General features: G+C 53.2%; 1 protein-coding gene across 1 annotated transcript in view; it reads right to left on the reverse strand.

Moving 5' to 3' along the window:
• Nucleotides 1–4,131, reverse strand: part of Sdk2 (sidekick cell adhesion molecule 2) — a 275,505-nt gene extending 271,374 nt beyond the window's left edge. The window contains exon 1 of the mRNA XM_036196160.1: nt 2,776–4,131. Within this exon, the coding sequence (XP_036052053.1) occupies nt 2,776–2,848 (73 nt within the window). The 5' untranslated portion in view covers nt 2,849–4,131. The remainder of the gene's footprint in view (nt 1–2,775) is intronic.
• Nucleotides 4,132–10,912: the final 6,781 nt, after the last annotated feature.

The following is a 10,912-nucleotide window of genomic DNA, read 5'->3' on the forward strand; positions in this document are numbered from 1 at the left end:
CTTGTAGCAATGGTCAAGTTCACAAGCATATGAAAAGTCTCCAAAGCACTCAGACTGTCAGGCTTGCCAGGGCCTTCCAACCCCAGCTCCTAAGGATTGGTGGAAATCTGTATGTGACTAGCTCCTGGGAGCTCAGAGCATGGAGGATCACTCCAGGAAACACTAAGGTAGTCACAGAAGGAAGTTTGTAGCTCCTGTGTATGAAGGACTTGCTGGGGCCTTTCCCTGGGGCTTCTAGCCATGCCAAGTCTGCAAAGATGGAGATACTGTTCCCAAGGTACAGATGAGGAGACAAGGCTAAGAGTCTTGCAGAAACATCTCTGTAGCTGCCTTTACCAGATCATGAGAAACCTTTCTTCCTAGTTTGGGAGAGAATATTTTCTGTGCTATCACTGCATTTTGTCTGGGAAATGAGCAGAAATCATGTAAGATCCATTTGGGGACAAATGGCCAAATGATAGTGTTCAGTACATCCAGGTAATATAGCTTTAGTCCTGCACCTGGAAAAAGAACTAGGGGAAAAAAAATCTCCATAGCATCCCAATGTAGTGACCACTGGGCACTTGTCTCAAAGGAGCAGCAGCTGCTGGGTGTCTCCTGTGTGCCAGGTCTGCAGAATGGTAGTGCTGGCAGTTTTAACTATACTCAAAGGACTAATGGCAGGGCCTCAGAGCCAGAAAAACTCTAACTCCAAAGCAGATTTAAAAAAAAAAAAAATGACCCTGTGCCCTAACCTCACCCCTCAGACAGCAAACCCAGCATCACCTTCAAGGTGGAGTCCAGAGATTGTCTTCCCATAATCCTCTGCAGGGAGACAAATGGAAGGGGGGCCAGTGCTGACAAACAAACATCCTCAGAGCCAGAGAACATAATCAGAGCAGAAGGGGCCCCGGGCAGCCCCCCAGTAAGACAGAAACAGCCAGGAAAGGGCTTCTCCAATCCTGTCAAGAGGATGGGGCTCATCTGGGAGACACACAGGGATGGGAGGCCAGAACTTCAGTAGACACTGGCATCTTGGCCTCAGGAGGATAGGCAGGTGTGGAAGTGGGTGGGGCATGAAGACACCAAAAGAAGGTGCCCTGGAGACTCCATAAGTGCTTGGTCCTAGATGGGCGACCAATTTGAGAGTCACCTGCCCCTCCCAAGTCCAGTTACACAGCTGTTGGGAGTCTGTACCGAAGCGGGGCAAAAAGGTTCCACACAAGTTGCTACCCCTTTGAAACCTCCCTACCACCATCTCAAAACAAACTCGCCAGGCACCCAGAGTGGAGGACAGCCCATTCCTACTCTGTCAGGGCCATTGTCCTGGTCTCCACAAAATCCCATCCTAAACAGGAGGTCCCAGCTACAGAGGGTCCTGGTAGCAGAGAGAGGGGCTCAGGATTCCTGCCCTATGTATCAGTGTGGGCTCAGGCAAGTCAGTTCATTGCAAAGGGCCTCAGTTTCCCCATCTGTTAAATGGCTACTAGAATGCGATGACCTCCGAGGTCCCTGCCTACTGGAAGGTTTTACGGTGACTATAAAAATAATAACTTTTATTGCCTTTACATTTATGGAGCTCGTTAGAAAATTTCCAAGTGCTTTTACCTAAATTACCGTGTAAAGTCTTTAAAGTCTTCCCCTCAACCCTGTGAGTGACAAACGGTAATTTTTATCTCCGATCTTGGCTTTGAGAATTGCCTGACTTGGGACACCATGGGGTCCCTGCTTTGCGAGGCTCTAGGACCTCAGAGGTGGAGAAGGGCTCTGTAGGGGGATTGCAGCGCCTCCATCCCAGTCCCTCCCAAGCTAGTTCTTGGGTAGGCCTGGCTTCCCTCTGAGCCCAGAAAACCCAAAGAAATCTAAGGCCAAACCGGCCAGTCTGGGGATTCAGTCCAGACTCCTCTCTCTGCCCCCAGCAGGCGCCGCTCAGCCACTGCTGCCACCACCACCTGGATCCTCGAACCTCAAACGCAAGAAGAAAGCTCCGGTGCAGCTGCCCTAACCTGCCAGGACCCTCCAGGGGACACAGGAGACGGCTGAGCGTCCGAGGCAGGAGGCAGGGAGAGACAACCCCATCACACCTCCTTTCCAACACACCCACTCCACACCCACTAGCCCTTCACCGCCAGGCTGGCTGCTACAGATCAAAGCAGCAGTGGACAGACATCCAGCAAGCCTAGAAGCCGGAGCCTGGGACTGCCCGCTGGGTGTGTCTGGAGGGTGGGTTAGGTCTGCCGCTGTCCCTGCCGCTCGGCTCCAGGCCCATGCCGCCAACCCGCTCCAGCGACCAGCCAGGCAGCCAGGAGCGGGCTCCCGTACGTGGCCAAGCAGAGTGACTGCTCCTGAGGGGAAACCAAGCGGGCACCCTGAACCCATTACGGCTTCTTCCTTGCTTCTGCCTGCCCCATCTTCTCACCCCGGGGCACCCAGTGCCTGCCTGGCACGGCCTTGCCCTTCACTTAGGACTCCAAGCAGGACCCGGAGCCTTGGGAGTTCAGTGGAGCCAAGACATAGAATGACGCGCCCCTCCTTTCCCGGCCAGAGGGCACCCACGAAGGCCCACCTACTGCACCTTAGGTGCTTAGGCGCTTCTCCACCTCCCCCGGAGATCTCACTATCCCCATCCAGAAAGGCCAGAATCGGGGACGCTGCCCCACCCCAAAGAAAGCCCCCAAAGTCGAAGAAGGGGAGAGCTTTGAGACTCCTAGGAGATGGTTCAGCCTGGGCTAAGCGTGGTGTCTTAGGGGGCACCCCTTTCCCAGCCCCACGTGGAGAGAGTCGCCCATACTGTACCTTGGGCTCCGGCCGAGTGGATCCGATGCAGGGCCAGTAGAGTCCAGATCGGCAGCCTCCACATGCTGGCCATCCTGGTGGAGGGGTCCTCTAAGGTGCACCCTCCTTGCGACTTGCTTTATAATCCTGTGGGGTCCCGGTACCCCGCGCCTTCGTCCCGGGAGACTGTGTGGCGGAGTCCAGAACGCTATGCCAGAGGGGCCGCGCCGGCGACCCCCAATCCTTCTTCCTCCTCCTGTGCTTGCTGCTCCGCAAGGAGAGGGGAGAGCAGAAAGGGGCCAAATCTCCTTTCAAACTCAGGGCGTCAATATCCCTTAGCACCCCGACTCCGACTACTCCTCGCAGGCAGAGCGACCCCTGCGATCGGGCTTGGTTGCTGGCCGAGCTCCCGAATGAGGACAACTTCAGGAAACTTCCTCCCGATGGCCACGTTGCCCGCCTCCCGCCCCTCCCCGCCCCCTGGTTGGGTTCTCCCGGGCCGACGTAGTCACTGTGGTTCTAGACGCCCGGCCCCTGGGACTGGAGGCAAGCGGACTGCAGCGGCAGGCGCGGGTGCCGGGTGTCTTTCAGAGGGGGCGCAGGGTTCGGGGGTGGGGGCGCGGTTAGCATAACCGTCCGAGTCTCCCTGGAGCCGAAGTTTTCTTCTCTTCTAACTTTGCAGGCGGCACCTGGCAGGGCCGAGCCACCCTTTTCAGCTCCGCGGTCCTCGCGCCCAATTCGGAGATTTTGGGGTTACCTCCCCGGGGGCTTCGGTGGTGGGCTCGCCCTCAGCTCTGCGTCCCGCTGGCTAGCAAACTTTGCGGGTCCCGCGGCCCGACGCGCAGCCCCGTGCGCCCATGTCTGCGCCAGCTGCGAGTGGCGATGGATGCCCGGGCTCGGGTGCCCGGCTGGGCGGCCAGGGTTCTAGCCAGCGCCCGGGGCGCGGAGCCTCTTGCGGGCGATCCGGTGGAGGAGACCAGCGGGTCCTTCTCTCCGCCGCGCCCCGGCTGGAGCTCCGCTCGAGCCGCACGGGAAGAGCTCGGCCGGCAGCCCCAGGTTCCGGGATTTCGGCGCCGCCTCGGCCGCCCGGCGTTTTCGCCCAGCGCGGGGACCCGAGTCTCCGCGGCCGCTCGAGCGCCTCGGTCGCGCCTGCCGCTCGCCAACCTCGGGAGCCGCTGGCTCGCGGAGCCCGGAGCCCTGGGCTGCCGGGGCTCAGCGTCCTAAGAGCCGCTCTGCTGCCGAGCCTGAGAGTCTGCCTGCGCCGAGCCGGAGCTGCGGGGGCAGCGGGAGCCGGGGACGAGCGCGGCGGAGGCGGAGACGCGGAGAGGGGGGCCGAGCGCTACCCCGTGGCCGCGACTGGAGCGCAGCCTGCGCGCAGGGAGGGGGCGGCGGCGGCTCCGAGCCAGGCCCGGGAGCGAGCCCCGCAGAAACCCAATCCGTGTGCGCGGCCGCGGGTTCCCGGCGTCTCCGGGACCCACCGGAGGGCAGTAGTGCGGGCGGCGAACGTGCCGCTCGCTCTCCGGCCTTGTCTTCCAGGTTCAGCCCTCCCTCTCTCCCTCCCTCCCAGGCCTGCCTCATCCAGGTCTTCCCATAGGCCGGAGTCCCCAACACCCCTCTGGACTTGACAGGGCAGGAGAGTTTGGGAAGGGTATGTGTGTGTTAACCGGTTGATTCCAGTTTTTCTTTCCCAGGTCAGACTCTTAAATAAAAGTCTGGAACCGCTCAGGGAGGAGAGCAAGATAAAGGAGAAGCCTGGGACTCGCAGAAGGCTGAGAAAGTGAAGTTGGTGCCAAACTCGTGCACTCTTTGTTTCTGTTTTCTTGTGAGCTCCCCCTGGAAAGGCACGTTAGCTGCGGAGACACAATGGAGAGAGAGCCAGAGAGGTCCTCCCTTGTGGCCCAGGGAAGGGAGCAGAATGTACCTTCCAGTGTGGCAAGCCCAGGAGCTGTTTGAGACCCCTTTAACCGGTGCACTCAACAGGCAACAGGCGCCTCTACCTCCTTGGGCTCATTCCTCCATTAAAAATATTAAAAGTAATATTTTGCGGCTGTGTTGGCATAAAAACAAATATATTACTACATATTAAAACATTTTCTTTCATTTAAAAGTTCATTTAATTTTTCCCCTGATTTTAAAAGAAATTAAACCACTTCCATGGGTTCCCTAAAAGACTGTAATCCCTGGCACTGAGCCTGCGGGAAGAAATCAGCCGTGCAAACTTGGTATTTCAGCTGGAAAAGAGAGGAGGGAGACCCTTCACCTTTGCCAGCTTTCCCCTTCACTCCTTCGGGGCCCACTCTTCTGAGCCACACCCCGTTGTCCTCCTTTCCTTCAGGTATCTTACTGACTTTGAGGGCTCTGCCCCATCCTCTTCAGTTCCCATGCCTCTCCTCTTAGCTGTGGAATGGACACAGCCCCTGCACAGATCTCATTGCTCTCCCGGTCTCTTCTCACCTGCCTTGGAAGAACAGCTGTGAGCATTTAGTGAAAAGGGATGAAAAACTAGCCTGCCTTTCTTCCATTTTTCATTCGTCCACTTCTAACAGTGTTTTTGACTCTTTCTCCCCGCCTGTCTGTGCTCAGTCCAGGCCCAAGGCTTGCTGTCCGGCTGATTTTTTACTGAAGAGTGGCTTTGGGGACAGGCAGGCTAGATGTGGCAGATCTATTCCCTCGCTGGGTGGCCAGGTCCTTCCCATCCCCCCAGACTCTGAACAGCACAGTTGAGAGCTCAGGCCCTGCCCAGCCCATCAGGAACAGCTGTTCTTTAGGGTGTTGTTACACAGCTTGCTCGCAGAGGGGGCCTGAGAGTCAGTTTTGCAGCAAAAGGCTTCTTAACCAGCAAGCGAGCAGCTGAGAGGCTGGCTGTGCCCTTGGGCTGGAGTTCATGTGGGTACCAGCGTCTGAAACCTTGGTGGATTTCTCCATTTGGGTCCAGAGCCCAGACTCATAACTGCAAGGCTCTGAGCTGACTGCTGCTCCAGCCCCTGAAGAGTGTTTGTGCTCGTCCTAAGAGCAGACCCTTTGCCTAACCAGGTGGATATCTACAAATCTAGAAGCCTTATCCCCGGCTAGGCCAAAAAGAAAAGGGAGGGTTTCTCTGGTCTTTGTTGGCAGTCTTCCATGCCTGCATGGTTAAGAGGAGGATCCTGAAGCTCTCAGCCAACTGCCTCCATCCATCTGGAATATTAAGAGGACTCCGGCTTTGGGGGCCTCAGCTTATGCAAACTCGGTTTTGCTTCTTATCAGTTTTGCTGTGGGAAGCCTGTTCCTTTGAGAGGAACTTGTTTCTGGGAAAGTCACTTGCAGACACCACGCCTTCATTCTTGGTGGCCCTGGAATAGTTAGAAGGTTTCAAAGTGGGCTAGGAAGATCGCTCAGCGGGTAAAGCCTTGCAAACATGAGGACCTGAGTTCTATACCCTCCCCAGAACCTGCCTGGGGGCCAGGCAGGTGGTGCTCACGTGTAATCCCAGCACTAGGGAGATGAAGATAGGTGGATCTCTGGGATCTTATCTTACAAAAACCAGGTGGACAGCACCTGAGGGTTGACAGCTGAGGCTGCCCTCTGACCTCCACACAATTGTACACACATGTGCCTTCTCATGTGTGTGTTTCCTCTTAGGAAAACGTCCATGAAACACAAGACTACCTCTCCACCATACATTGTTAGCGAGAGGGTGTTTTTTGCTGGGGAGACTTTCTAGCAGAGGAGGGGTCACATCACTGTGTCCAGGAGGAAGATGATAGCTACCACAGGTCACCTTTTCCTTTACGGCCAGCCTTGGACACCAAACCCAGCCTCTGCCTCCTTTCACGGGCACAGAGCTCAGGATGGGTCAGGCAGAGTCAGCTTTTTGATGTTGTTACTGTGTAATTTTTTTTTTCCCTTTCTTTCTATTTCAATCTCTAGTGTAACTGGAGCTAGAACAGAGTGTTCAATTACAGGATCAGCCTGTGTGTTCCACCAGCACTGAGTGGTATCAGGGACCAGTGGGGACACCCTGGAGGCCCAGACAGAAGCTTCCACTGCCACCTTTGACGGCCGCTGCTCAAGTTGCAGGGTTCCACCCACACCTGTGATGCCCACTCCCATGGCTGCTTAGTTGGAGTCGAGAAAGCAGAAACAGTGAGCCAAAGACCCAGACAGCACTCAATTCCGAAGAGAAATGAAGGAGAACAGAGAAGAGTCAGGGCTGCAGTGGTCCCCAAGCTATGGATTTTCAAAGCAAAAGTACAGACACTTTGTATCCTTCCCAACACAAGTTTCAGCATCCCCTTCCTAGTAGATAGTTCTCTCTCCATCACAACTCAGGGTGCTGTAGATAGGGCTGGGCAGACTGCCCCCTTCACCAGAGCAGGATCTTCAGAAGAGCATCATTTTGTCTTGCCTTGAAATATAGATATATTAGTAAATTTTCTCATCACCTTGACAAAATACCTGTCAGATGCAACTTAAGAAAGGAGAGGCTTATTTTAGCTTATAGTATTAGGGAGAACAATCCATCATGGCTGAGATGGTAGCTGAAAGGACTGTCCCTGTGGCAATGGGGGCTTGTGTTATGTCCTGTTCACATCTTGGTAGACTGGCAAGCAGGGGATGGGGCTTTCCTGGGATATCACCTTCAAGCCCACCCCTGCCCTCATCCCCACCCCTACCCCCAGCAAGACACTAGTTGCAAAGGTTTTACCTCTGAAAACAGCGCCACCAGCTGGGGACCAAGTGCATGTGCAGTGCAGAGGTGTAGACATTTCCCATCCAAGCCCTAAAACAAGTCTTCTGGTGAATTGTGAGGAGTAGTCTCTTCCATGTCTGCTGAAAGATGGACAAAGGAAGGGTGCAATAGATGTGGTTTATTATCTCCCGTAGAAAGAGGAAGGTCCTAGAAGGAAGGTCTTGGTCAGCTTGGCAACCATGATGGACTGAACAGACAGGGGCCCAGGAAGTTCAAGATCAAGGTCCTGGCTGATTTGGTTTCTAGTGAGACTCTTCTTGGCATGGACAACCTGTGGTCTCCTCTTTTCTGGGACAGGACTTTGCTGTATAGCCCAAGTTGACTTCAAAACTTGCCAATCTCCTGCCTCAGTCTCCATGTGCTGGGATTACAGGCTTGAGCCATCATACCTTGCTCTTCCTCATCTTAGCTTGGTTGGTAGAATGTTTATCTAGCAAGCATGAAATCCTGGGTTCAGTTCCCAGCACCATATAAACTGGACATGGTGGTACACCTGTATTCCAGCACTCAGGAAAAGATGGGGGTTGGAGAATGGCAAGTTCAAGGTCAATTCTTGGATGCAAAACAAGTTTGAGGCTAGTCTGGTATACAGGAGACCCTACTTCCACAGAAAGGAAGGGAGGGAGGGAGGGAGGGAGGGAGGGAGGGAGGGACAGTATGGAAAAGGTAGGGAAGGTGCAGACCCATCTCTTGATTCTTGTTCCCATGCTTCATCTAAATCCTATCACCTCCTGAAGGCCTTACCTTCATATTGACAACTTTGATTTGTGAATTTAGTGCAAACCTCACATGGGCCCTCTAAATTACTCAATACAATTTTCTCTCCTTCCCTTAGGAGAAAGGGCCTAAGAAAGGGTGGTGCTCATCCCTGTCTAGTTTAGGGGCAGTCAGCACTTTTAGCCTCTCTGTGCCAAGGCCCAAACTCACACAGTTTGGGCTCCTGGCTTCCGAGCCCTGGGATGGATCTGCTGGGGTTAAAACACCTCCTCTTTCCTGCCAGTGTCCACCCGTTCCCTAGGGAAAGAGAGCTGGAGACTTGGAGAGACCGAGACGCTTCTCCAAGCCCAGACACCAGGATGGAAATACAGCTATGTTGATTGGGAGCCAGATGGAAGCCGGAGAAAATAGAGGTTAAGAGACCACAGGAGACAGAATTTTTAAACAATGAAACTGGTAAGTGTAGGCTAGTCTGGGACAGGAAGGGAGTGCATGAGAAAAGACAGGCATCCTTTGTAACTAGAACTGTTCCTGCAACAAGGAGCTGGAGGGTCTCACATCCTGAGTGGGCTCCCAGCAGGATGCTGAATAGCACTGGACAGTAGAGGGCGCTCTAAATGTGCGTCGAAAGCCCCTAGGAGGAGGAAGCTGGCTGGGATCAGAGACTTGGTGATAGTTGCGAAAGAAAAAGTGGGAATCGTTTTCTTCGGCAATGTCTTTAATATGTCTGCCATAAAGTGCATGAGCATGTAACCACAGAGAAACCTGCCTCTAGGGGGCTGGGTCATTGATCTTTGAATTGGACGAAGATTTAGAATCATTTAGGACCATTCAGACGCAGAGTGATAAACTAGCTTGAGCCACGTTTCGTTACTGTGGTTAGAACAAGAGGGAACCAGTGGATCTGCCCTTTGGGGCCACCGGAGCTAGGTTCTTACACCTCAAAGGGCGAGTGCCTTTGATCAGAGTTCCAAGCACAGAGCTGACCTGCCTGCCCCCTTTCAGCCATGCTACATGCAGGCCTGGCCGGGACTTTGCTCTTGTTGACCCCCAAGCTTGTGCTGCCTTCTCTCCAAGTGGCGGCGGGATGGGGGGGGGGGGAGGGCTTACCCCTTTGCTTTCATAGTAACGTCTTTTAAATGGTACCTGACCAGTGAGGCCTCGCTGCCACTCACTCTGAAAGAGCAATCCCAGTCTAGAGAGATTCTAAGCGTTCAGCTTGAGAAAAGCACTGGGTACCTAGCCTCTGTGTCCTCATGTGGTTTACCAGTCCAAATGTGCACACAAGTGACCACCTCTCCCTCTCCTCTCTCTCTCTCTCTCTCTCTCTCTCTCTCTCTCTCTCTCTCTCTCTCTCTCACACTCACACACACACACACACACACACACACACACACACACCATTTCAATTTTCTCTTTTACTGAGATCTATATTGTGTGAAGGGGTGTGCATGTCTGTGTGTGTACATGTGCTTCTGTGTATTCAGACACATGTTTGTGTGCAGGTGTGTTAGGGGAGGCAGATGACACCTTCAGATACCCTTCCTCCTCAGGTAATGCCCCAGTTTCTCTCCCTATTGCGGTGGTAAAATGCTCTGACAAAAGCCACTTAAGAGAGAAAGGGTTTGTTTTAGTTTACAGTTCAAGGGTAGCCTCTCATAATGGGGACATCAAAGCGACAGAAACAGCTGGTCACATCATGTCCACAATGAACACTTGCTGTTGCTTAGTACCCTTTATGCATTTTTACAGCCCAGGATTCCAGTCACGGAATGCCCCCAGTCTGCTTAGTGTGAGCCTCTCTCCATCAGTTAACATAATGCTCTCATAGACATACTCGATGCCTCTTCTAGGCGATTCTAGACGCTATCAGTTGACAGTACTAGCCATCACTGCCACCACTCATCTTGTTTTTGGAGGGTCCCTCTGGTACTTTGCAGGTTGGGTGAAGCTGGCTGGCCAGTGAGTCCCATAGGCTTGCCTGTCTCTACCTCCCTGGTGCCGGGGTGACAAACATGTGCCACCATGCCCAGCTTTTTATACAGGTGCCAGGGATGGAATCCATGTCCTTGTGCCTGCCCAACAAGAACTTGACCAACTGAGTTATCTCCAAACCTCATTTTAGCATTTTTACCACCAACTGATAGACTGGGCTACAATCTATCACTTTAACTTGCCTAGTTATTAACTGCCCATCTTACCTCGATGGACTGCAAGCTCCTCAAAGGAAGTGATTTTTCCCCCCATGGAGCCCCGTGTTGGATACATGCTCAAAGTAATTAAAACAATGAGAGAATACATGCATCCAGTATGGACAGCCGCTCTATTCCATTACTGTGTCTTTGCTTATTCTGACCCTGCAAATTAAGCTATTTACACCTCAAATGTGTGTTTTCTGATATTTGGATTCACAGCAAACACTAATCTCTAAAAATTAACCCAATGTCTGATGAATGTCTGTAGAATGTCTGTAGTACACACAGCCACGTGCACTAATTTCATTTCTACAAAGTGAGGTTTTGCAACCTAAAGGCACTGAGGGGTGAAAGTGCTGAGGGCCCCAGGTTACTTCTCAACAGCCCTGCATGAGATAGACATTTGTGGTCAGCTCTGAATGGGGAGGGCATGCTTGCTTTCTCTGTGAAATGGAGTCTTCTCTTTGTAAAACTTTATAGAATTTTTAAAAAGCCAGTACACATAAAACATGAT

This window comes from Onychomys torridus, chromosome 8, assembly GCF_903995425.1.
Source record: "Onychomys torridus chromosome 8, mOncTor1.1, whole genome shotgun sequence".
NCBI lineage: Eukaryota > Metazoa > Chordata > Mammalia > Rodentia > Cricetidae > Onychomys > Onychomys torridus.